Source organism: Equus quagga, chromosome 11 (assembly GCF_021613505.1).
Source record: "Equus quagga isolate Etosha38 chromosome 11, UCLA_HA_Equagga_1.0, whole genome shotgun sequence".
Lineage (NCBI taxonomy): Eukaryota > Metazoa > Chordata > Mammalia > Perissodactyla > Equidae > Equus > Equus quagga.
The window spans coordinates 13,282,937-13,310,173 of record NC_060277.1 but is presented as its reverse complement, the minus strand read 5'-3'; the positions used below and the strand labels follow the sequence as shown (position 1 = coordinate 13,310,173).

Here is a 27,237-nt window from a genome sequence, read left to right as displayed (position 1 = left end):
CTCAAAAACAAACAGCAAACATTCATTTCCTTAAGGAGAAAGCCTCATCCTGAATGTTAACTGCTGTGAACAACTCTGAGCCCTCAGAGGGAGCAATAACTCAGGACAAGGTTATCTGGAAACAATCACCCCCTTTCAAAACTACAAATGCGTATATTTTTGAATTGGAAATCCCTCTGCAAGGAATTTACCCTATGTATGTGTACGTACATACAGATATATATGTGTATATGTAATATAATGTGTCCAGCGTTATTTACTGCAACATTATTAATAATAGCAAACGATTGGAAATGACCTAAGTGACCATATAATAGGAGACTACTCAATAAGTGATGGCACATCCACCCCTTGAAATACTATACAGTTGTAAAGAAAATATATGGAGAAATTTTGCTTTCAACCACCACGCTGCAGTAATTTTATCAAACTAATTCTCTTGCTGAGAGCAACCATAAAAACTAGTTGAATAAACAAATTAAAGAAATAAAAAAGCAAGCACAGCAGGTAGAGATCAAGAGCCCAAAATTCTAGAGAAAAAGGAAAAATACACTGGGGAGAGTGCCACATCCACCTCTGCTTTGTACCTTTCCTGGAAACAGGAAATAGGGAAAACTTACAAACTTTCAGTTGTGAGATGAATAAGGTCTAAGGATCTAATGATAGCATGGTGACTATGGTTGATAATACTGTATCATATAATCAAAATTCCGCCAACAGAGTAGAACTTGTGTTCCCACCAAAAAAAAAAAAGAAGAAGAAGAAAAGAAAAAGAAGGTAAATATATGAGGTGATGGATGTGTTAATTATAAACTTGATGGTGAGGATCCTTTCACAATACTTACATATATAAAATCATCGCATTGTACACTTTAAATATATTACAATTTTGTCAATTATACCTCCATTGAGCTGGAAAAAGATAACAACAAAATAGAAAATAGTATCCAATAGAGAAAATTTCTTAAAGTGAAGGATATTGAAAATCATTATGAAGAAGAAGACAAATTGGGATGTGTCACTATAGTATATCAACACTTGTTATAATGCTACTAAAATTAAACCAGGTGGTATTGGCACACAGATAGGCAAATAGAACAATGGGACTGAATAAGTAATTCACAAAAAAGAACCACATATATACAGTTCTCTCCTTTACAATGAAAACATCCCTGTAATGCAGTAGAGAAAGGATGTTTTATCCAATAGATGGCTCAAGATTATGTATACATTCATATAGCAAAAACTAATCTTCAACTTCTACCTCACATCATACACAAAAAATGAATCCTATTTGGATTATAAAGCTAATGTGAAAGGTAACATAAAGAATCTATAAATTCTCATAGGAGAATATTTTCACAGTCTTAGCATAAGTAAAAATTCCTTAAATTGAACATAATAAGCATTATCAATAAAGAAAAACATTAATAAATTGGACTGTTTTAAAATTTAAATTTTTGATAGAGATACAATTAAGGGAGTAAAATTGAAAGCCACAGAGTGGTAAAACACATTTGTAATACATATATAGAATTAAGGATTTGTAATCAAACTATATAAAATATTCCTATATTTTTTTAAAAAGACAAAAATCTAACAGAAGTCCACAAAGCTTAAGCTGGCTTTACATAAAACAGGATGTCCAAATAATCAATAAATTTGTTAAAAGTTCTCAAAATCATTAGTCATCACAGAAATCCAATTTATAAGAATAATGATGTACGACTACATACACTAGAAATTAAAATTAACAAAATTGACAATAGTATTAGCAAATGTTTGGAGCAGCTGGAAATTTTGTTCTCTATTGTTGGAGTGCACATTGCTACAACCAGTTAGAAAGTTATTTGGAATTACCTAGTAAAAATGAACAATTGCATACTCTATAAGCCACCAATTCACCTCTAAGATATAGAGATCCCACCACCCACGCATACATGTATGCACTATAAGAAACTAACTAGAATTTCTATTGCAGTGCTATTTTTATAGACAGAAACTGGAGATAGCCCAAATTCCCACCCACAAAAGAATGTATAAATTCTTTGGTATATGCATACATAAATCTATAAGACAATGAAAAAGGATAAACTACTTCTACATGCAACAAAGTGAATGAGTTTCACCTGTGTAATGTTAATTAGACATAATAGAAACTGGACACAAAAATATGTAATTTACGACTTCATTCATATGAAGGACAAAACTATCGAAATAATTCTTTGGTGGTAGAAGTCAGAATAGTGGTGATCCAGGGAGTATTGACTGAGTGAGACATGAATGAGGCTTCTGGGATGCTGTTAACGTTCTATGTCTTCACCTAGGTGGTGATTTCATAGATGCATCTAGCTCTACACTTGACAGGTGTTCATGAGATTGATCTGTCTATCTGTCTATTTGTTTTGTTGTCTGTCTATATTCATAGGAAAGCTCTGTATGTATTCATATAAACCAGTAATCCAGGATGCATTTTTAAGTCAAGAAAGGAAGGTACAGAATGATGTTTGTGTATGTAATGTTTGTGTAAGAAAAGTAACAAAATGAGAATATATATTTGTTTTCATTTGTATTTGCAGAGGATGGATATATTAGAATCCATAAAGGTGATTAGTGGGGAGTAGAGGAGTGGATGGGAAACTGAGGCCACAAGGATGGGGTGAGACGATACTTTCCATGTATATCTTTGATACCTCTTGACTTTGAACAAGGTTCATAGATTCCCATTTTTTTAACAGAATGAATTGGGAAGTATTCCCTCCCTTTTAATCTGAAAGAAGTTGTGTAGAACTGCAATTATTTCTTCTTTACATATTTAGTAGAAAACTCATTGGTGTCTAAAGCTTGTTTATTTTCTCATATACCACCTAAAGCCATGAATTTCCCCTAATCTCTACTTTCACTGCGTCCTACAGTTTTGTGTATGCTGTGTTTTCTTTATCATTCAATGCAAAATATTTCCTATTTTCCTTTGTGAATTCTTCTTTCTCCATGAATTATTTGGAAGTGTGTTGTGTAATTTCCATAAATTTGTTATTTTCCAGATATGTTCTCTTACTGATTTCTCATGTAATTCTGTTGTTTTCAGTGAATATACTCTATATTATAGTTTCAATTTTTATAAGTTGTTGAGACTTGTTTTATGGCCTCTTATATAATCTATCTTAGTGAATGTTTCCTGAGCACTTGGAAAAAATGTGTATTCCACTGCTTTTGAGTATAGTATTCTTTACAAATCAATTAGATCAAGTTACGGGATAGTGTTGTCCAGATTTTCTATAACTTTTGATTTTCTTTCTACTTTTTTATTGATGTGTAATTGACATGTAAGATTATATTAGTTTCAGGTGTAAAGAATAGTGATTTGAAATTGCATATGTTGCAAAATGATCACCACAGTAAGTTTAGCTAACATCCATCACCATACATAGTTAACAAAATATTTTTTCTTGTGATGAAAACTTTAAAGATCTACTCTCTTAGCAGCTTTCAAATATGCAATACGGTATTACTAACTATAGTCACCATGCCTTACATTACATCCCCATGACTTATTTATTTTATAAGTGGACCCAATTTTTAAAATATTTTTTACACATAAATGTTTCAAAGATAAAAATAATTTGATACATTGTTCTTCCAAATCACTGAAATTCAGTTGTCTTTTCTATAAAATATTGCCTTCTTTGGAAAGAATGCACCTTCCATTCAGATCATCCCAACTCTGTCCATGATGGCATCAAATATACAGAAGTGTACAAATGATTTATCATTGAGTTCTGAACAAGAGAGAAGAAGAGAGAGATGCTTTTTCCCTAAGCAAAGACATATGCTATATGTTTTGAGATGCTACTGTTGGTATTTATTTTGACTTTATCTTCACTAACTTACATTGCTAAAATACCTTCAGATCTTCTAATGGGTGTTCAGTTCTACGGCAGTGTCTTGAGGTACATGAGTCAGTTGGTAATCCAGCTCAGCTTTCCATTCAGAGTATTACTTTTCCACAGGTTTCTTATAATCTCTGTGTGTTCTGATTCAGTGGTTTGAAAAATATTCTGCTGTCACTGATTTATAGGAAGTCCATGAAAATGACACAAAGCAGTGGATTTTTTTTAACACAAGATTGTTTTTGCCAATGGCAATGTTGCCATTTTTTGTTTGGTTCATATGGTTCTGGTTTCCATTTGCTGCTTTGGCTCATGCCTCTTAGCAACACTAGGCACTAGGTCTTCAGTGCAGGGCATAGCTGGACCATTTCATAACAAAATCAGAAGGGAATTTGAAAGGTCTTAACAATAACATCACTTTACAATGTACTTTCCCATAACTTTCCTCACCAAAGATGAACGTCTTTGTGCCATAGGAACTTTTATTTTCATTTAGAGATGAAGAACTGAGGGACAGAGATAAATGACCAAAGTTACTCCTAGAATTAGAGTCTGACCTTGAGTTTGAGGGGCCCTACTCCACTGGGCTCTCTGAATTTGTTCTGAGAACGCATCTGGCCTGGCAACTCTACCCAGAAGCATAGAAGATACTCCTGGCCTACAATTAAATTATTTATGAGAACTTTGGATGTGGTGGGGGAAAAAAGCAGAATAGCACTAATGACTTGATGCAAGCAGTTAGTTCTAGCTAAAAGTTCAACACAAATCATAGACATGGGAACCGATGATCTTGCAGAAGGTACGTGGTCAGGAGGTAAACATGGCTGTGTAAGGCCAAGAATTTCCTTCTTTGCTATTCCCACTTTGCTAACACGTGCTTCTTACTGGAATTTGTATGACTCACATATTAATATGCACTAATTTACATCATCATGTATTCTAAGCATTCCTTTAGAGTTTAAATGTGTTTTTATAAACAATTGTCTTTCTTACTTATTTTGTTAACTCACATCTTTGGACAAATGGTGATTAATTTAGAGAGAGTTGTTTTTTGTTTTCTTTTTATTTGGGGCAAATATTTGGTGTGTGTCAGTGACATAACATTTTTTAAGTTAAGTAGTGTACAAAAATACAGCTATTTATTTTTTATACACAAAGAAAATCATCTACAGGAATATCTAAATGTTTTATGCACATATATGATTAACGAGGGGAAAATGTACAGGACAACAGTAGTAGAGGTCCAAAAGACGTACAGCAAAGAGTGTCGTCAGGAGGCCAGTTCCTGGGAAGTTGTGCTGGGTTTCCATGTCTTACAGAATTTGCACGTGACAGAGGGAACTCATGATGGTGGAGACATCATACGGAGTCACACAGGGTGGGGAAGATGCCCTGGACTAGAAAACAGAAGATTTGAGTTCTCAGTCTAGTTCTGCTACTAACTTGCACTGTGACCCTGGGCTTGTCACCTAACCTCTCAGAGATTCATTTTCTTTATATCTAAAGCAAATGAATGAGACTCACTTTGTTTTTTTTAAGATATGCATTTTTGGTGAGGAAAATTGGCCCTAACATCTGTTGCCAATCTTTCTCTCTTTTTCCCCTCCCCAAAGCCCCAGTACATAGTTGTATATCCTTGTTGTAAGTCCTTCTAGTTCTTCTATGTGGGACGCTGCCTCAGCATGGCTTGATGAGTGGTGTGCAGGTGCTCCCCGAGGACCCAAACTGGCGAACCCCGGGCGGCCACCCAAGTGGAGCACAAAAGCTTAACCACTACACCACCAGGCCAGCCCTGAGACTCACTCTTAAGGTCCTTTTCATCTCTCATGTAGAAAAAAGTGAGTCTTTCCACAGTGATTCTAATTCAAAAAATGGGTTTTGAGATGCTGGGTAAATTAGCCAAGGTCTATAACAACACTCTGAAGTTGTTGCTAAAGGCATTTGGGAGCCAGCTGGCCAAGGTTTTAGGCATGGCTTTGACACAATTAGTGACTTTGGTCAAACTTATGCTTTTCTCTAGGGGTTAGGTTCATTTTCTGCACGTGCAAGCTGGGCCAGATGGCTCCTGAGTTTTCTATCAGCAGTGATAGTCATTATTCTCCTTGCTTTTTCCAAGTAAAATAACTCAAGGAAATAATCTGAATCCCCAGATATACGGTTTCAGTTTCCAAAATATTTCTGGGAGGAGTTTTGACAGGGATATACTGGAATGAATCACTATACAGGTGCTTTTTAGGGAATTATTCCAAAAAAGATTTGCTCTGATTAAATGATGATTTATCAGGTTTTATGAAAAGTAAACATAAATCAAATACCCTAAATCAAGTTATTTATCTTCTCTAGACCATCTATTAAAAGGAGTTGAAGTGCAGGCGGGAGTAGAGGGTTGGGGTGGGTAGCTCATACCAATGGGACAAAATGGAGAACTAAAAACAATTATTAAACGCCTACCTATTCGTGACCAATATGATGTGAATTATGCACGAACTATTAAAGACAAAGACTTTTAACCAACCATTTATCTTTTCCTTTTAAAATGTAAAGCGTCAACTTGAAAGGACTAGAAATACTTTATTTGTTGGAACTATACAAACAGATGAGCATTTAGTCAATATTTTTCAAGGGCTATCATCACTGTAACTTTAAGCAGATAAACTTTAACAATTATTATTAATGTTGTTTACATCATAATTGGATTATCTAATTTATTACAATAAATTGTCATATTTTACTTTTTATCAAATAGTTTTTATAATGAGAGTGAAAGAAACAAGAGTATAATATAGAAAAGCACTCAAAGGGAAAGTTAGTGCCACGTCCAAAAGTATTATTTCAGAACTTTATTTTGATGTCATATCCATATTAGATATTTTGTCAGTACCCACAGTATATCTGTAAGGTATTGGGTTGTTTGCTTTGAAATCCCTTTTTTACATATGGGAAAACAAGCATAGTATGTTTAGTAAATTTTCCAAGGTCACGCATTGTGTCAGAATAGCACTGAGAATATAATTTATCTCTGATATTTTTCTTATACACTCCAGTGCCTAGCACAGTGCCCTAGAAAGAGTAAGTGCTCAATAAATAGTCATTGAATGAAAAAATTAATGGACAAACCATTCTTTTCTATGAAATTGAAAAAAACTGTCATGTTTGTTCTCTATTCCTCTACTCATTAAATTGGACAAGCTGGAGGAGTAGGGAGCAATAAACTTTCTCCGCTGTCTTCCCCACGTTTCCATTGCTATATGAAGGGGCTGTGTTAGATGGCACCATCTGGTCTGTCCTGAAGAACACACTTCCAGGCCCCTCCCCATTAGGAGTGTCATTAATCTTGGTTCATTGTAACATTGGCTTTTGTAGTGTGAATTAGGTCCACCAGTGTATGGCCGAGACCAACTTCTTCCACAAAAGTCATTGGAAGTCCATTATTAATAATTAACAAGTTACTGATGCCCTAGTCTAATGATTTTTTTCAGTAAAACAGGACCTAAAGAACTTAGTTGCAGTCCTTGAAAATAAATCACTTGGCTAGTATCAGCTCTGGCTACCTCAGACCTTGCTGAAGATAATTATAATGCCAGAAAAGATAACTCAGTTTATTTCCTGAGATAATTTGTCGTAAGTTGAGTTGCAATTGTAAACATGATAAAGGTCACAGTGGTGTGACTTTTAGAGTTGATAGAAAAATGTGGTAAAGAATACAAGTATTTATATCACCTGGAGACAAAAGGATAACAAAACCATAATTGTCATTCCCAGTGATGTGTCAAGTAAGTTAAAGATTGTCATCCATTTCGTTGGCACTGATAACCAATTACCTAAAAAACAAGTAAGATACCTCATAAAGCACTTATGGTTGAAATGTATTCTTTCAACTTTGATGACATTCGTATTTTCCTTTTTGAGAAAGAAAACCTATTTAACTCCACAGAAGAACCCAATTAAAGTGAAATGAAAATACGTTTTCATCTGTCACCCAAATTTAGTAATTGATCTAAAATTTCACCCAGGTGACATTTTCATTAGAGCACAGTCTGGAGAAATCTGAAAATTCTTTATCTCATTTGCTTATATTTTAAACAAACGATTCACCAGACCTGCCTAATTGGATGGTGTATTTCCACTGGAGTGAATGTCTTAATTGTAATTCAAGACAAATCTTGGAGATAAGATTCATCAAACATTTCTACTCTGTCTTATTATGTCTAAAGTTCAGAGATATTTTGAGCTCTAAAAGAGCATCACGAGGAGCTTATAACACTCTTTGGTGCAACTGTGACCTATTCTTAGAGCGCAGGAACAACTAAAATAGAAATAGACATAAATAAAATAAAACTATTAAACATCAACTTATTGGGTAAATTGAGTTTAGATACCCACATGATGCAAAAAAATAGTTTCTATATAAGCTCCTGTATCCTTTAAACTGAAAGCATAGTTTGTGTTTTCATTTAAAAATAAATATCTAATTGAAGCCAGGAATTCTATCTTGTAATTGTGTCAATTACATTTAAAAGACTGTTATTAAGTAAACTTTAGATTAATTTGTGAACAACCCTACAGTGAGTGGAAATGGAAAAATAGAAACACCCGCACCCAGCAACAAACACAAATAACAGATTCTTGAGCAGTAGGCCCTTCAACATGTCTGCTTATCATTCACTCCCTTTGCACACCCTTTCTCTCTACACCAGGCAGAAGAGGAAAATATTTTCAATGAAAATATTTGAAAACTTTGCAAATAATTACACTATTTCAATTGCCTATGCCACTGTGGACAAACAGAAGATCCTATTTTCAAAGTCTTAAAGCACTTGTAAGGGCCGTGCATTTGTGTCTACTGTCCTTGCTGCTTCTGTCCTGGAGAACTTGGTTGGCCAGAGCTCTCTCCAGGGTAGTGTGCAGGAGTGACAGGAAACTGAAATCCGTAGCCATTGTATCCATCCAAGTAGACACACTGGAAGAAACTGATGGGGCCTAAGGAAGAGAGCGTGATGATTTATTAAAACAGGCAGAGTATAAGCAGGAACAGAGATAAAGCACAGAGAGGCAGTACGGATCAGTGGGGATGGACATGGGTTCTGCAGCCAGCTAGCCTTGGCAACAACTGGCAAGTTACTAAACCTCCCTGTGTCTTGGATTCTTTATGTATAAAATTAAGACAACAACAAAAACCTCATAGAAATGTTGTGGAATTTAAATGAGTTAATAGATGTGAAGCACTTGAAATCCTTCCTGGCACATGATAAACCCTTAATAAATGATAACAAAAATGGCCTGGCATAGAAAGTCAAAGTGCTTAGTTTATAGGAATCTACTGATGGGCACTGCATGCAGAAAAACTGTTATATAGTAACAGGTTTCAAAACATGAGCTTACCAATATGCAAAGTAACTGACTTTTTTTTTAAATTAGGGTTTTAATAATACCATACAGAACCTTGTGTTCCTAAAGTTGTGAGATTTCCATGTGTGGAGGCAAGCACTCCCCTGAGACGGCATAGTTACTCTTTAAGGCAATGCTTTGAGGTAGCAGCTCTGTTCTCAGAGCAGAAAGCAACACAGGAAAGGAGTTGAAGCCGAGTGAGGCAGTGTACACAGTGTATCGGATCATGAGCCCTGGGCTCCCACAGAGCGGCTTTGTTAAGAGAAGGCGAGGTTAGCCTCTCCTCACAATCATGGGCACCCACTGACTCTTCACCGTTTTCCATCCTATCTGTTTGCGTCCTGTCAACCAACCACAGGCTCTTTGCAGATGGCCAGGAAAGAGAATGACAGTTGAAGCCAGTGGTGTGTGGAATATGGGGCAGCTGGCCAAGCCCATATGAGCCTAAGGGCTTATGAAGTAGAATAAAGCAAAGCCTAGGGAGAAAGAAGTTGAGGGAAGCAACAAAGAATTATTCTGATTTCATCACCCTGGGTATCAGCTGACTGCAATCACGGGGTTTTCTGCGATGAAAGTAGTTTGGAGAAATCTTGAATTTAGTTTGTCTCCTTTCCATTGCATTTCATCCAGAATTATTTTCTACTGGGTTCTAGCCTTAGAGGCAGTAATACAACCCGCCCCCACCCCCAAGGTTGTGGGAGCTTGAGGGTTGGACAGGCTACTAACAGGGATAGCAATAAAGCTGGGACTGCATTAAGGAGGAAGGGCAGCACCAGTGCTAAAAGGAGAAGAGTCCATCAAAGACAGGCTACCTTCCAGCTGAACCTCATCAGATGGCGTCTCTGTTCTGACACATTTATTTAATTGGTGTTGATAGGCTATTAATGAAAATATCCTCATAGCTGCAGATTTTAGAGTACATCTAAAAGGCTTGTGACTATCAGACTATAGAACTACTTTACAGTAAGATGAGCATATGATATATTGTTTTACTATCATAAATCCCCCAATCTAACTTCAAATATTTGATACCTTTTTGCTAAAAATATTGAAGTGTTTTATTTATATACTCAATTAAACTTTTTATTTTGAGATCATTGTAGTCACATGCAATTGTAAGAAAAAATACAGAGAAATCCCATGCATCCTTTATCCAGTTTCCCCCAATGGTAACATCTTTGCAAAACCGTAATACAATATCCCAACTAGAAAATTGACATTAATACGATTCAACTATCTTATTGAATTTTGTTTTAATATTTATTTATGAAATAAGAGATTTCAAGTGTTTATATGATATAGCCACAAATTGTTACCAGAAGGTTAAGAGTTGGGAAAGTGTTGCTGTATAAATCAAAAACATGCCCAGATTGACTTTGTGGATTTTGCAACAACCTTTAAAAGTATTGTTAAGACTGCTTATTTCCCTATGTTTCTCACAATCTGATTATATGAAGGATCCTAATGAGTACCGCTCTTATCTGCTGCAGTAGTCACAGCATCGAAAGGGGGACTTGGAACACAATAGGCACTTAATATTTGTTCAGTGAATCAAGTGTTAATACAGAGCAGGAGAAATTTGCTATGGTAGAGGGCATTTTTGTAATTTCCTGCAGAAATACATTTAAGAAGCACTGCAGAACCCAGAGAACATTATTGGCATCGTTTCCTCAGATAAATGTCTATTCTTTACTTTAAAAGCATTATGAGCAACAAACTCTGGTTATCTCTATTTCAGAAATTGCTTCCTTTAGTCTGTCCAGCAACGACTTTAATGCATAAGTGAATCCAAATTGTACAGCTTCACCATCGGAAAAAAAATGTCTAATTTGGAAGTACTGGAATAATGAGAATTTTGGACATCAAATTTTGTGACTCCATATGAATATTGATTGCAGTCAACGATTCCAAAGATGGAATATTTAAGAGTCTGCCATTTATCTAGAGAAATCAAAAAGAACTTTCAATCTTAGAAGTGAGTTTTTAAGCAATTGATTTGCCGACACCTATTTCTACGTTTTTCTTTTTGATATAAAAAAGTTCAGCATACCACTTCAGCTGTGTTATTATAAAGCAGAGAGTAACAAATATTTAAGCACAGATTCTGGAAGAGTGCTCAGGATCAGAGCTGTCTAGAATGGTTTGCCATAAGTGCCACTTCAATCATCACTTTGTAATTCCTGCAAATATGTGCCTCTTCCCTGACACCAAAAGTGACGAACTTCTCTTTGAAATATAAATGACCTACCTTAACGTTATTCTTCATGTCAGTGCTAAAAACTTTTTTCTTCTAATACTGGTCTGCTTACGAGAGTCTAAAGTTTCAATTTGTATGTACCATCTTTAACATAGAATGACTGCACAGTTTTAATACAATTATAAACTTACTCTTTTGCTTCTTTGTGGGAGACACCTCTTCAGCTGCTTCTAGCAGATACAAACGTATGAAAGTAAATAACTTGTACATTCACAGCTATTATGCAAATAGAGCAGGGACTCAAAATATCTAAACAGTTGCATGATATGAAAGAAACAGGAACTACCTGCCCTCTTTATCATATACTGTGGTTTGTATTCAGACTGTGTTTGACTTTTCACTATGAAATTTAATAAGCAAGAGCCAGTGAGAAAAGAGGAGACAATGAAAGAAAAGAATGTTCATGCTGCAGGCAATTGTTCAAACAGGGAAACTGTGCCTGATGTATTTTGGATGTTGATGGATGAGGGTAAGCAACACGCATCCTTTTCTTAGAAGGGTTTCTTTGATACTCAGAGTTATAATATGGTCAGAGTGGAATCTGGCTACAAGATGAACATTTTAGTCAAAATAATTCTAAATTTGTGAGGGACAAAACTTTTGGTGATCATCCTTGCCGTGAGAGAACTGCAGCAGACTGGTATCCTGTATCTGTTCCTTCTCTCATCTGACTCAAGGACTTTTGTGCTGTAGTGTTATTCACCACGTGATGGATAGTGATGGAGAATTTGAAGCTATCTGTTTGAACACCTTTCTCCAGGTTAGAAGTTCTTAACTGGTGTCTATAGATGAGTTTTTGGGGATCTCTTGTAAAATCCTGAAATGTTAAGAAGATGTGAGTGCATGTGTGTGTGTGTGTGTGTATGTTTCATCGAAAGTTAGGTTTTAGATTTCATCAATTTCTAAATGAGTTCAAGAACCTTCTTTCTCAAAGAGTGATCCATGTTCCAATAGTTTCAGCATCACTTGGAAATTGATGTCCCCAGCTTTTAGTCCCCAACCCAGATTTATTTCATTTTAACAAGATTGCCAGGTGATTCACGTATAAAATAGTTTGAGAAACAATGGTCTAGAAATCAAAAACATACTAAGAGTTGTTGCTCTTAATAACTAATTTTTTAAAAGAACCTAAAAATTCAGTATTCAAAAACGTATCCGAAGACAAGTGTAAATCATTTCATAAGACTCAAGTACCCATTCCCTTGTGCCTTTCTCAAAGCACTATTTTCCACATTGTTAATTGATTCTGGGCACCGCCGTGGAACTTATATTTTGATGGCAAGAACAAGTCATAGGCAAACTCTTATTGTCTACAGGCAAGTTCGGAAGTAGAATAAAAAATATCTATTATATGACTAGCCAAAATAAAAAGCCAGGAAACTCTTAAAGAAAACAAAAACAAAACCCAAAAAACATCAAATTAGCTAGAACCCTTATAACACAGATGAAGAAAGTTAGTCCTGGAAAGACTGACTCAAGATCGTTCATACGGTTGTAGCGGATTTTTCTGAGCTTTGAGATTTTCCTTCCCTCCCTTGCTCCTTCCCTCCCTTCTTCCGTCCGTCCTTTCTTCCTCCCCCCCTTCCTCCCTTCCTTCCTTCCTTGCTCCCCTCCTTCCTTCCTTACTTCTACCCTTCCTTCCCTTCCTTCCTTCCTTCTTCCTTCCTTTCTTCCTTTTCTCCTTCCTTCCTGCCTTCCTTCCTTTCTTCCTTCTTTTCTGTATGCTATTGCTGCCAGTATAGGTGAGTTATCACAATTTTTCTTGATAAAAATACATCACTTTCGTATTTGAACATTTATGTGATCCTTCAGGGGTCAAAGAACATCCCCCAATCCTTGATGAAATGATAATTTTGAAATATTACTCTTGTAAGCAGATAGGCAAATAAATGCATCTAATAATTACTTGCAAATAATTCAATGTTCAACAAGTGCCTTCAATATATGAAAATATGTGTATATTTTTCCAAATAATGCAAAAAGGCTGTTTGTTTAAAAAATAAGTTTACCGTCTAAACGTTGCTTAGGAAAAGCTGAAGACTAGATCAAGAGTAGTTAAATAAAACAGATAAAATATTGCAGCCTTGGGAGAAAACTCCTAAGTGAACTGAAGATAATATACTCACCTTTAGCTTTCTTTGAAGCTGGTACATCTTCAGATCAAGAGCAGTTAAATAAAACAGATAAAATATTGCAGCCTAAGTGAACTGAAGATAATATACTCACCTTTAGCTTTCTTTGAAGCTGGTACGTCTTCAAAATCTTCTCCTAGAGAGTAAAGAAAAGACACATCAATTCATGGTCTGTTTTTCTAGATTACCCAAAGAGGAAATATTGCATTTAAAGGTTTTTAAGAGTCACAGGATCTCTTAATCTGTAAACTCAGCATCTAGTGTCTCTATGAAAAAGAGCTTTCTGACAAATAAGGCAACTTCTCTGACTTGGAGAGAGAGTGGGGAGGGAATGGATGTCATGCCAGGATTGTAGTCAGCAGGCGAGCAAAGGCTGGCTAAGGCATTCCCACTCTAACATGCTCCTCCTCCTCTGACTCCTAAAACTCCTACTCAAAACAACCATCTCTTTTGGAATTTAGGGAATTTGAGGTTAATGAATTCACATACACAAGGAAGATCATGAGAAAATACCCACTACATATTTATTAGCAGACTGACATTTGACAATTGTAAATGCAATTAAAAGACATTAAAAGTTAAACTAAACCTCAAATATATAAACAATGACTCAAGTTAGATTATGTATGTTGCTTGGTCTTCTGTGCATTCTACTTAAAGGTACACAGTGGAATAATGTGGGAGTAATTTTAAGTCAGAGATAATTCCAGCACAGTATAATTAAATAATCTTTAACTTTTCATACCAACTTTTTAGCACTTGTAATGATCTGAACAAGGGTCAGTTTTGTATTATTTATTCAGATTTTTCATACCGGCTGTTCATGAATAAATTGAAAAGGGGTAAAATAGGTCAGTATGCAAATTTTCTCTAATAGAAAAGAAACATGACCTTCAGGAAGAGATGTTATTATGTAAAAGCACAAAGTGGGAAAAAGGACCAAATTACTAGCATTTTTCTTCATGGTAAATTATTAAAGTTTCAACCTGATTAGTTTAAAAAATATTTAAATATAGGCTTAACTCAATTAAACACTGGATTAAATGAGCACAGTCTTAAACTGCCTGATCAACAGCCATAAATAAGGAATGGTATATATGGTTACATAATATCTTGGAGTAACTTAACACTTATATTTTGGAAATGATGTCAGAATTCTTAGATGAATCAAATAATAACTATATTTTAATTGTGTAATAATCTGCTAATGTCTATGGAAAATGTTTGCAAAATGAAAATGATGCAAAGTCCTCATACACAGGAATTTACATTTCATTTTTGTAGATTATAGCACACCTAAAACTAAGACAGCAATTCTCTAAATTTATTTCTTATTCCTGGGAGAATAAATATGGGTGGAATAAAAACATCAGCTTCTCCTCTTTCCCCAATTCTGTATTTGGACCCAAAGTAAACCAGGTAGAAGTGATAAAGCTGGCAGAAACCGAGTCACATGTCAATTGCGCAGGCTAACCAGGAGAACAGAGAACAGGGAGATAAACTCTAAGTCCACGGCAGTTGCTATGGAGATGCAGTCTCTGTGTAAGCAACTTAACAGTAACAGAAATTTACTGAACTAGGAATAATTCACTGTAATTTTCACTGTTCAGAACACATAAAAGGAATAAGACCCTACAGTCCATTTGCTCTTATAACATGTGCCTTGATCCGGTGAGCGGTGGTTTGGATAAAACAAATACTTGACTCTGAGAAAGTACAGTCGTTATCGTAAAAGGAGTATCAAAATACGCCAAGGAAATTTTAAGGAGTGACTTGCTTTTTTGGGAGGGGAAGTCAGGAAAATGTTTTATGAAGGAAGTCTAATTTGACATGGGCCTTATAATATGGAGAGGATTTTGACCCAAGGAGAGGGCAAATTTAAAGTGAAGGCAACTATATGAAGAAAGGCTAGATACAGCACATGACTGAGGATACTCAAGGAACACAGGGAATGTGGAGGAGGGCAGGAGAACAACAAGCGAAGTTTGTTCAAGAGACAAATAATATTTCAGATGTACTTTGTAGAAGTAAGAACTAGAACATGAGAGAATGGATTCAGGAAAAGAAATTGGGAATGCATTTTCATAGTCAACAGAGAAGCAATGATTTCTGCAACTAGGAGTCACTGGAGGAGTTGTGTATAAATGAGGCTTTGTACATAGAGATAAATACAATTGAGTACACATGAGTGCAAGAGATTAATACAATAAGGGATAGCACAATGTGTTATTTGAGTTTAGAGGAAGATAGTGGTGCCATTTCCGGCTCCAAGGAAATCCTAGGAGACACTCATTAGCTGGGGATAATGAAAAGTTTGGTTTTCTATGAGTTCAGTTGTGGTGTTGGCTGGTCATAAAATCGCAAATGTGTATTAGGAAGCAAGATAGAGAAGGCAAGATGTCTGGAAAAGTTTGGAAGGGCTATGCATTGAGTTAACAGGCAAAACTGGGTGAGTTGAGAGATCACTTTTAATGATGGCAATGGTTAATATTTCTTAGCACTTACCACCTGCTTGGATCTATTAAGTTATTTCATGTGTTAGCACATTCAATCTTGACAACACCTCTATGAGGTAGGTGCTCTTATTTTTAAATCTTTTGTACAGATGGAGCAAAGAGGCATCAAGTGCTGCCCAGGGTCATAGAACAAATGAGTAGCAGGGCTACAGCATCGATCCCAACCTACCTGGATTGGAGCCACAGAATGTGGATTTATATTTATTTCATAAATAGTATGTCTGTTATATTCCAGCTACTGCTCTAAGCACTTTACAAATAGTAACACATTTTACCTCCTCAGCAAATCTGTGAAGAGTGTATCATTACTATTCCCATTTTACAGGTGGGACAATTGAAGGCTGGAGACTCAAGTTTGCAGAGCTAGTAAGTGGGGAAATATTATGTTCTTAACCACTATGCCTCTCCACCTCTTGAGGATGGCCTTCTAAACCCGATTCTCTTTGATTCCAGAACCTATGCCTTATATTGCCTAACAGGTATCTGCAGGCAGGCTCGGACAGAGTCAAGTTATGCATGAGCCACGCGCTCCTGCAGAGCAGAGATGAAGCAGTGTCTCTCTAAGTGTGTCCCTCTGCTCTTCCAACAATCTGTCCTCCTTCAGTGGGGTTGAACAGAAGAGTTACTTAGTTATCTTTAAAAATGATAATGACAATAAAGAGGAAAGCATAACATCTGTTCTGTTTACCTAACCATTATAAGTAATTTAGGCAATCACATTCCAAACAATGAAGAGTAAAAATGTGTTATCTTGACTTTCAAATTGTAGACTCCCTCCTTCACTTACATAGAATCTTAGATTTCAAAGATCCACAAATATGAGTGAATCCATCCTCCCATCTAAAGCAGATGTCTCCACTATAACAGAGTCATGAACAATGGGAAGTCTTGTTTGTGTGGCTATCATTTTGATCTTTTAAACCTGTTGATGTCAAGATCTGGCTTTGGTATAACTCTTTTATACTTATTGAATTGGAGCTACAGATACAGAAGTTCTTAAATAGTTATTAGTTTATGAAAACAATAAGATGATCATTATAGAAAGGCCTACATTTTATATTTTCAAGTAGTGTTTGTATCTTCTCATTAACTGAGGGAAATTCTCCTTTGTCCCAATTCCACAATCTGCCTCATCTCACATAAGTGTCTGTTCCAACACTTAAAAATATATATGTGTGTATTATTCTGTGATCAAGTGTAATGCCCTGAAAAAAATAAGAAATTCTCTTTGCCTATTGCCTGAAAGTTTTTGCTGAGCTCTGAATCTGATTTCCAGCCATAGATCAAAAAGAAAGTCAGAGCAAAATGAGACTTCAAGAAGGTTTGGGTGATAAGTCTTTGTCTGCACGGAGTCAAGAGTACACTTGGCTCTATGTGGTTGAAGACAGATACAACTTAAACAGCCAGTATGTTGGCATTAAGGAGACTATATATATATAGCATCAATATGGACTGTAATTAAAATTTGGCTGAGAGAAATTCCAGGGACAAGAGGAAATGTGGAGTCGAGCCTCAGTACCAGTGATAGATATGATGTATAATTACACGTATTTTTAAACACATGGACTGTACATATAAATTAGCACATTTTACACTAAAATTACAGGTTTATCATTTTCAACATCAATCTTATCTTGTTTCTGTTTCTTGGTCTCTATAGTGGTGGTTCTCAAATTCTTGGTTACAGAAACCCTTTACAATCTTAAAAAATTATTAAGGATCTCAAAGAACTTTCATTTATATGGATTATATCTATTGATAGCTAATGTAATAGAAATTAACACAGACATTTTTTAAATATAAGACTACTCAAGGGGCCAGCCTGGTGGCGCAGCAGGTAAGTGCTCATGTCCACTTCATCAGCCCAGGGTTCGCTGGTTCAGATCCTGGGTGTGGACGTGGCACCACTTGGCACACCATGCTGTGGCAGGCATCCCACATATAAAGTGGAGGATGTTGGGCACGGATCTTAGCTCAGGGCCAGTCTTCCTCAGCAAAAAGAGGAGGATTGGCACCAGTTAGCTCAGGGCTAATCTTCCTCAAAAAAAAAAAAAAAAAAGGAACTGTCTTGGGGCTGGCCCCGTGGCCGAGTGGTTAAGTTCGCGTGCTCCGCTGCAGGCGGCCCAGTGTTTCGTTGGTTCGAATCCTGGGCGCGGACATGGCACTGCTCATCAAACCACGCTGAGGCGGTGTCCCACATGCCACAACTAGATGGACCCACAACGAAGAATATACAACTATGTACCGGGGGCCTTTGGGGAGAAAAAGGAAAAAAATAAAATCTTTTAAAAAAAAAAAAAAGAATACTCAAGCACATCTTCCCTTAGTCATCAGGGCAATGATGTTCTCACATATCATTTAGGCTCTGGAGAATTCCACTGTACACTCAGGAAAAAAACGAGAATGAAAAAGGAAAAGGTGACTTAGTGTTATATAAAGTGTTTCAGATCTCCTGAGAAAATTTGGAGAACCCAGAGATTTGCAGACTATACTTTGAGAAATGCAATTCTAGATGAAGAATTCTATTTCTATGAAATAGCCAACATATTATAGAAGGAAATAATTGAACATAAACTTGTCAAAAGGAAGAATAATTATTAAAAAATAAGTTCACTGGGCATTTAAAACAACAGCAAGTCACAATATTTGAGAAAAGAAGAAAGTAAATGTTATCACTTGAAAGGAAACTTATCTTGTTTCTCTGACATAGAAACATAAGTAAAACAATGCAAGATATAAGCAACAACAAAACGCAAAACTGGATTGTTCAAAATAAGAATTATTACAGAGGAAAAGCTTGGCTGTATTTCCACCTGACCTTATACATTTTATGCAAAAAATTATTACATACGATATCAATCATTTGCCAATTAAGTAATGCTAATTTTGCATTAGGAGAACAATTTTAAGCTGAATTAAAATATACCATGAATGTGAAATTACGAGTGTCGGAGTTAGATATCAATGTCTCTCTCTTCTTTATTTGACTATATTAAAACCATCCTTCCTAAATTTGAATAACTGGAATAGATTCAACACCACTATCATATATATGCAAATTAATCAATTAGAAACATATTCACATTGTTTTTCAAAGGTGGTTGGAATCTCTGTTTATTCTTCATATAAAGGGGGTAATTCATCATGTGTAATTTGTATCCTGTGTGTTTATAATATAAACATGTTCAAATAAAAACAGATGGTTTTAAAAAATTCGGTCTAGTTTTACAGTCAAAGTGAAGATTACCTTGAAGTTTTCAAATAATTTTAGAAATAGTTACTGTCATTTAAGAAACAGCTACTCTTGCAGCAATAATAACAATAATAACTACAATGAGCTCATTTTCTGTGTCAGGTACTCTACTAAGTACTTTACATGTGTTTTCATTTAAGCCTTACAATGCACTTATGAAATAGGTAGAAAAAATCTGTGTTTTACAAGAGAATAATGAGACTCAGGGGATTTAAAAAAGAACTCCCCTCAAGCGACCCATTTTGGAAAGTGCTAGAAGAATGTACAAAGCTAATTTCCCTCAATTTCTAGACCTACATGCTTTTAACTAAACTATTTTATCTTTACTTGCAAGGCACTTTGCATATCTGAAAGAATCAAAAGTAAATACAATGCTACCTGGAAATAATTTGCAGTCAAGCAGAGAAAGTGGACAAGTACACAACCAGACATAAGATGCTATGGTCCTCAAGGTAATATGTGACAATTGTCAAAATAAATGCAAGATGTTTTCAAGAGTGGAATGGCTACTTCCTCCCATGGAGATCAAAGAAATATTTTGGAAGCTATCCCATTGGAGATGGACTTTCAAGGATCATAAAGAATTGGAGAAGGATCATATTGTCAGAAGTGGGAAGAATATTCCAGGAGAAGAGAACAACAGGATCAAAGTTTAGGATGCAGGAATATTAGGAACCTGGAGATTTGAATTGGTTTGCAAGCTGTGATAAGTATAGGTAATGATTATAGAAAAAAGATATAAAATGTAGTTCTAGCCTGGATCATAGTGGCTCTAGACCCGCGAGCTAAGAAATGTAGACTTTATTCGAAATTTGTCATGAAAAATATTGAGCATTTGTTGTATAAATGACCAAATCAATTTGAAATTTTGGAACAATTTATTAGTAGAAATGAAAAGGAAAAATGACAGAAATCAGAATGGGTCCTATGAAGAGTGACTGTAATTGTTCAAAAGAGAAATAACAAAAGCCAACACAACTTGACAACTGAATTAGGGCAAGAGACAAGGAACAGTGATTAGTTGAAGTAGAATTTAAAGTTTTATGCCTAAGTGACTAAAGACTGGACATCCAGTGGCAATCAGAGGACTTCTCTTTGAGATTTGCTGGGGGTAGAAGGATAGATGAAAGAAGAGAGTAAGACAAGAAGGTCAGCTGTAAACTTATACAGACAATAGGTGAAGTTGGGAGTTAAAAACGTGGGACCAGAGCTGAGAAGGTAGGTTAAGCTTCAGAACAAATTTGGGGTCTTATCCACAAAGAGGTAGAGAGCAAAGTTGGATGACCCCATGGAGAAAGAGTGCAGAAGAGTAGGAAAGAGAGCTGAGGATGGAAGAACTCAACCTTTGGAAAAAAGCAACAGAAGCTCAATACTGGGAAAATAGAGTCAGACTGAAAAAATAAAAGTCTGATATTATAAAAGCCAAGAGAGGGAAACATTTCAAAAAGGATGGGAGACCAAGAATATCGAATGCATAAGAGAGGTTGGAAAGCAGGTGAAGTGAGAAAAGATAATTCAGCTTTGTAATCTGGAGGTCTATGTTCAGCTTTAAGTGAGCTATCTGAGGAGAGTATCAGGTGTAATACTCAGGTTGCATGGAGCAAAAGCCTGAAGAGGTGGTGAAGAATTGATGGGAGACATTTCAGAAACATGGTTGTAAATGAAGTCAGAGCAAAAGTACAACAACTTTGGAAGCAGAAAGGGTAAGGGAAATTTTAGACGAGGGAATAGTCTGAAGATATTTGTAGCCAGAGGGAGGTGGATCTCTTAGAGTGAGAACTAATGATGCATGATTGAGGGAGCAAGGATCAGGGGAGGCAGGAAAGGATGGAGACAAGGAGGAACTTGGAGTGAGAAATCTTGGGAGAAGCAATGCTTCTTTGCGTGAACATGGGAGGGTAGTGATGGGTAAAATAATGGGAAAGATTAAAAGAGATTGTAATTTGGAGAGAAGGAAAATTTTAAAGAATCCACACTGATGGCACAGACTGTTGATTTTATTTTTCTTATTTTAAAGATAAAATTTTTCTGTGCAATGCCCAATCTTCTCTACATACTCTTAGCAAACATGATAAATAAATAAAAACTACCTAAATAATGCATGTGTGTGTGCCAGCAGATACTGCAGCTTTATTTCTACTAACAGTCTATTCTGATTTGCGCAGTTTCAAAAAAACACTCATAGGTAAACATCTGGGATCCTTAGGCACAGATACGAGAGGAACAGCATGGATTTTTGTATTCTTCCTCACTCATCTTACTTTATCTAATTCACTGCATCACATTGTGTTTGCAGAAATACCAAAAGCTCCAAATTATGTTCTCAAATGATTTGCAGGATTATGGGTAAATAGTTTGATGGAATATTACATTCTAACAGTTTACATGCTTTTCAAGAAATCCTGAGAATCCATGGTAGTTCAAAGCAACAGGTGACAGCCAGTTTATTTTAGCTCTCAGTGTGAAAGGCTCCTTCTGTATATGCTATTATTTAAAATGATCATGAGCTTTAAAGAAGATTAACTGCTACACTGAGCGATATCCACAGATTTTTGCAATTGACCCCAGGGAGTAATAATGTATGCAAAGATAGTTCACATTTGGAATTTTGCACACAGTGAAGCCAAGGGTCTTCAATAAACGTGTGCAATCCTTTCTGAGTATCTGTCCTGTCACTCTGAGGATAAGACACAACTGTCTTGAGGGCAATGTCAGAACAACTTAACATCACTAATAAATGAATGAGGCCACGTTGCTGGTTCCCGAAGACTAATAATGAACAGTGACAAACATGTCACGAAATGTGCCTTACACACAGACTTTCTCAGGAATCTAGCAAAGGGAGTGATCGGAGGGGATGAGCACAGCAGCTGGTACCTATTTAGAAGGCTTCAGCCAAAAGTAATTGCTCATTTTTTTTTCTCCTGAAACGAAATCTCTAAGAGTTAATCACCCTTGTTCTAAAAAAAAAATGGGATTATTTTAAATCCACTCAAAACCAAGTGAGATGTTCTTTTTTATTTTATTTCATTGTTTTATGCATTTTGACACAAAAGCTTAAGAAGCAAAACCTATCCTTCTCTGGGGAAGTAACCCATTGTCATGCCATAGCCAGCATCATCACCATCATTATCATCATCATCCTCATAGAGTCCAATTAATAACGACTTGCTGTGCACCAACAACTTATACACTGTACTATTTTATCTTACTTAATCTGCCCAAAATTTCAATGAGTTAATATTATTATTATAATTCACATTTTTAAAATAAGGGTACTGAGCAATGAGATGTTGAGCAATTTACCCAAGCTTTTAAGTCAGACTGGAACCCAGTCCATTGGAAGCCAGTTTCCCTGTTATCAGCCAAATCCTATGATGCCTTTTGTATTTCTACCATGAATTTGATGCTAATTTGCTTTTAGCAAAAACTATGTTGCTGTTAGTATCCATCAAAAATCCATTCCAGAAAGGTATCTCTAACAAAAAAAAAGTCAATTGTTTCATAAAATCACAAATTTTATATATATAGATAGATATCTCCTGAAACAAGATTTAATCTACACATTGCAACTTTCAAAGGTTTGGGCCTGTATGTATTAACTGAGGATGGTTTTGTTCCAAAGCAGCTTAAATTTAGAATTCTCTGATTAAGGACTGTCTAAATTTTTAACAAATTTAGTTTTATGCAATTGCCTAGAACTACGACATCAGATATTGAACTTTTTAATATAGAAAAGTAAGAAATGAACCTTGGTTAAAACAAGATTTGTGAGTGACATTAACAACAACTATTGGACGCTAATGCTTCCGATTGAATGATAGACAGCAACAACTGTGGAATCACATCTTTTGTTGCAGTGCTGGGTTCAGAGGAGGTAAAGGAAATCTCCAAGCAGAATCTTCCCTCCTTCCGTGGGAGGGAACAAAAGAACCCTGCTGATATATGAAAGGTGCGGTCACCCTGAGGACAAGTGATTATATTAAAACTGGAACTCAAAAACTAAGTGTGCACGGAGTCAAGTGGGAGTGCAGAGACTGAGATCCCTTGTTAGTCAGGGATGGTGAGATGAAAATATAACTGTCCCAGGGGATTCTGAGAACATAGCAACAACAAAGTATTTAAATCTCCTCCAAATCCCCCCATAAAAACAGATAGCCAGCAAAACCCATGGACAATATTTATAACAAAATGAAATGAACTTTAAAATGCATGTGGGTTGAGATAAATGAATAGTCAAAAACCCACAATGTATCAGTTGTTTGTCAAAGAGGAAGCAGAGGGAAGCAATGGGGAGCCTGAGAGACCTGGAAATAGAGAACCCCAAACAACCAATAGATATTTTGTGGAAAGTGAGTCAGGATAGCTTGAAATCATCTGCTGAAACTGTGATGGACTTTGCCCAGTCCAATAGCAGGTGAGCATATAGGGCTCGCCATGAGGTCTGAGTGCTGGTGCTGTCAGGTACCTTATGACCTCAGGAAACTGATGAACCTGGGCTGACTCCCAGGACAGGACCCCTAGGAGTGGAATAAAAGTTTAGCAGGACAGGGACAGCAGAGACAAAGAAAGATAAGATCAGATCAAAGTGAGGGAAAGAAAAAAATATGAGCTCACACTCAAAGTTCCAAACATGGAAAAAAAAAAAAAAAAGCCATCATGAGTGAGTGAAGAAACAACAAACAACAAATTTAGCCCAGTGGCCATAGTGGTTAAGTTTGCATGCTCTGCTTTTTTGGCCTGGGATTCGCAGATTCAGATCCCAGGCATGCACCTACACACTGCTCATCAAAACCGTACTGTGGTGGCATCCCATATACACAGCAGAGAAAGATTGGCACAGATGTAGTTCAGGCCAATCTTCCTCAAAAAAAACCAAAGTACTGCAGATATTGAAATTTTCATTCACAAACTAACATATATATGAAATGTTTTAAGAAATAAAATATAAATTAATAAATAAGGACAAGCAACAGGAGGTTATAAAAATAACCAATAAAATTTGAAAAATAACTATTATAACAAATAAATCACGTCAAACTCATTGGATGAGTTAAATATTATATAGAGGTGAAGAGATAATTAGTGAATCTATGTTAAAACTGATCAAATTACACTAAATACAGCATAGAAAAACAAGGAGATGAAAAATTTGAAAGACACATTGAGAGAAAAAAGAATGTGCATATCTACCCTATTCCTAATCAGCAGAAGAAAAGAATGAAGAAGAGACAATATTTGAAGAAATAATGGCTATGAATCTCCCAAACTAGTCATGGAAAAAAATGAATCATTGTCTCCTGGAAGCATTTCACGGTGAAAAGCAGCTCTTACTCCAATAAACTGTAGAGAAACTGCAGTAGATCAAAGGCAAAGAGAAAATATTTAAAGAAGCCAGAGAGAAAAGATAGATCATGTAGGAAGAATGACAATTCAACTGATAACAGAATTTCCCACCTCAATGGAGGAAGAGAAAACAATGCAGTGGAATAATACAGTGAAAGTTCTCAAAGTTCTTAACTGGTGACATAAGTTATGTGCCTAGCAAAAGGCTTTCAGGATTGAGGATGATTTAAAGACATTGTCAGATAAATAAAAACTGAGAACGTTTTCCTTCAATAGGTCCTTGCTCAAGGCACTTCTAAAGAAGGTGCTGCTGGACGTATGATGGCAAAACACAGATGCCAAAGAAATGGAAAGCAATGAAACTGGTAAACACGTAGGTAAAGATAGATACAAATTGATTGAAAAAACTAATACTAATAAAAGCTGACATTCAGATATTGTTAAAGGTTAGAACTAAAAATATTGAACAAAATTAGCATATAAATCAGAATTAGATTTGAGGAAATTTAACTGTTTTAACATCCTTCTCTTGTTTAGAAGATGGTATTTTAAGGTAATTTTATTCTTTGTTAAGTGTGCATAGTAAAATGTCAAGGGTAAGCACTAAAGTAACAGAAACAGTGTGTACTCTTTCCAGACCAATAGACGTTCAAAAATAGAATAATAAAAACACACTTAAAAGGGAAAAGCTCTCAATTTATAAAAGACAACAAAGAATCTAAAGAAGCATTGAGAGAGTATGAGAAAAATAAAGCAACAAGTAAGATGGTAAGAACTAAATCTAAAATACTAATAATCACAACAAATGTAAGTAGTCTAAATTCATTAGATTAAAAGTAAAGGTCATTGTACTGGATAAAGTAAAAAACTTATTTTAACTTTATTTACTAAAGATAGATCTAAAACATAATGCCATGTAAAGGCATAAAGTAAAGGTTTATTACAAAAATATGATAAAATACTGGCCAAAAGAAGTCTGGGATAATTATAATAATATCAGACATACTACATTTGAAAAAATTATTCTACGGAATATATAAATTATTATATAAACTTAAATGTTCAAATGTTCACCAGAAAGATGCAATTAATCTAAACTTGTATAGAACTTATAAAACAACACCTAATATAAAAATTGATAAAACTACAAGGATAAGCTGATAATTTTCCATCATAGTAGGAGATTTAAATATAGTTTATTCAATTATCGATACTTCAAATTTTAAAAAAATTAATGAAGATACAGAAGGCTCAAAGTGCATAAACACAATTAAGCTTCACTCAGTGGATATAGAATCATTCTTTCAACCACTAGAATACGCACATATTCTCAATGATAGTAAATATGGAATATTTACTACAACAAATAATATAAATAAATAAAAACAACATATTTCACAGATTAGAACATTTTCTCTGACCATAGGTTTGGAAATTTAAAAATAAGTTCTAAAATTTCCATGTAATATACTAGTTAAAGAATTAATTATAATGGAATTAAGCAATACTTAAAACTGAATGGCAATGAAAATACTATGTATAAAAGCTAGTGGGATGCTGTTGAAGAACACTTAAAGGAAAATTTATTGCCATATGTATATGTTAGTAAAGTAGAAAGGGTAAAGATTAATAAAATAAGCATACATATTAAGATGTGTAAAAATGAATGCAGAAAAATCTTAAATAAATCAAAAGTAAAGCAAATATCCATCAATAGAATAGATTGAAGTACGTATATTAACATATTAATATATTACACAGCAGTGAAACTGAATGAACTATAGCTACACAAAACGACTGATGAATCTGAGAAGCATAACACATTAGATGAAAAATCTCAAAATATGTCCCACAACATGACATATATATTTGAAAGAGGAAGATGTGATAAGATTAGGAAAAAAATCGGGGCTGGCCCAGTGGCATAGCGGTTAAGTTCCCAGTTCTGCCTCTTGGCGGCCCAGGGTTCACCGGCTCGGATCCCATGTGCGGACACGGCACCGCTTGGCACATCATGCTGTGGTAGGCGGCCCACATATAAAGAGGAGGAAGATGGGCACAGATGTTAGCTCAGGGCCAGGCTTCCCCAGCAAAAAGAGGAGGACTGACAGTAGTTAGCTCAGGGCTAATCTTCCTCAAAAAAAAAAATTAGAAAAAAATCAAGAGAATTATAAAAGTAAAATTCAGTGTATTAGTTACCACTGATAGGAATCAAGCGATGGGATGGGGAGAGTCTAAATGTAGAAACTTCATTATTTAGTATCTAGTTTTTAGACATATACTTCATATGCTATTTTGTTTATATCAGATATCAAATAATAAAGTACTTTTAAAGAACAAAAACATGGAATAATTTGTGTTTGTGGAGAAGAAAAAGAAATTCAAATTTCTAACATTAATTTGTACACAAAGAAAAATCATAGAAAAGAATAATCATCTCTCTTGCTAAATCTTT

At 35.5% G+C, this 27,237-nt stretch overlaps 1 protein-coding gene across 1 annotated transcript in view; it reads right to left on the bottom strand.

Moving 5' to 3' along the window:
• Positions 1–6,417: 6,417 nt before the first annotated feature.
• TRDN (triadin) overlaps positions 6,418–27,237 on the bottom strand; it is a 390,616-nt gene continuing 369,796 nt past the window's right edge. Inside the window, exons 39-41 of the mRNA XM_046675186.1 lie at positions 13,762–13,803; positions 11,667–11,705; positions 6,418–8,870 (exon numbers count right to left, since the gene is read on the bottom strand). Of these exons, the coding sequence (XP_046531142.1) occupies positions 8,731–8,870; positions 11,667–11,705; positions 13,762–13,803 (221 nt within the window). The 3' untranslated portion in view covers positions 6,418–8,730. The remainder of the gene's footprint in view (positions 8,871–11,666; positions 11,706–13,761; positions 13,804–27,237) is intronic.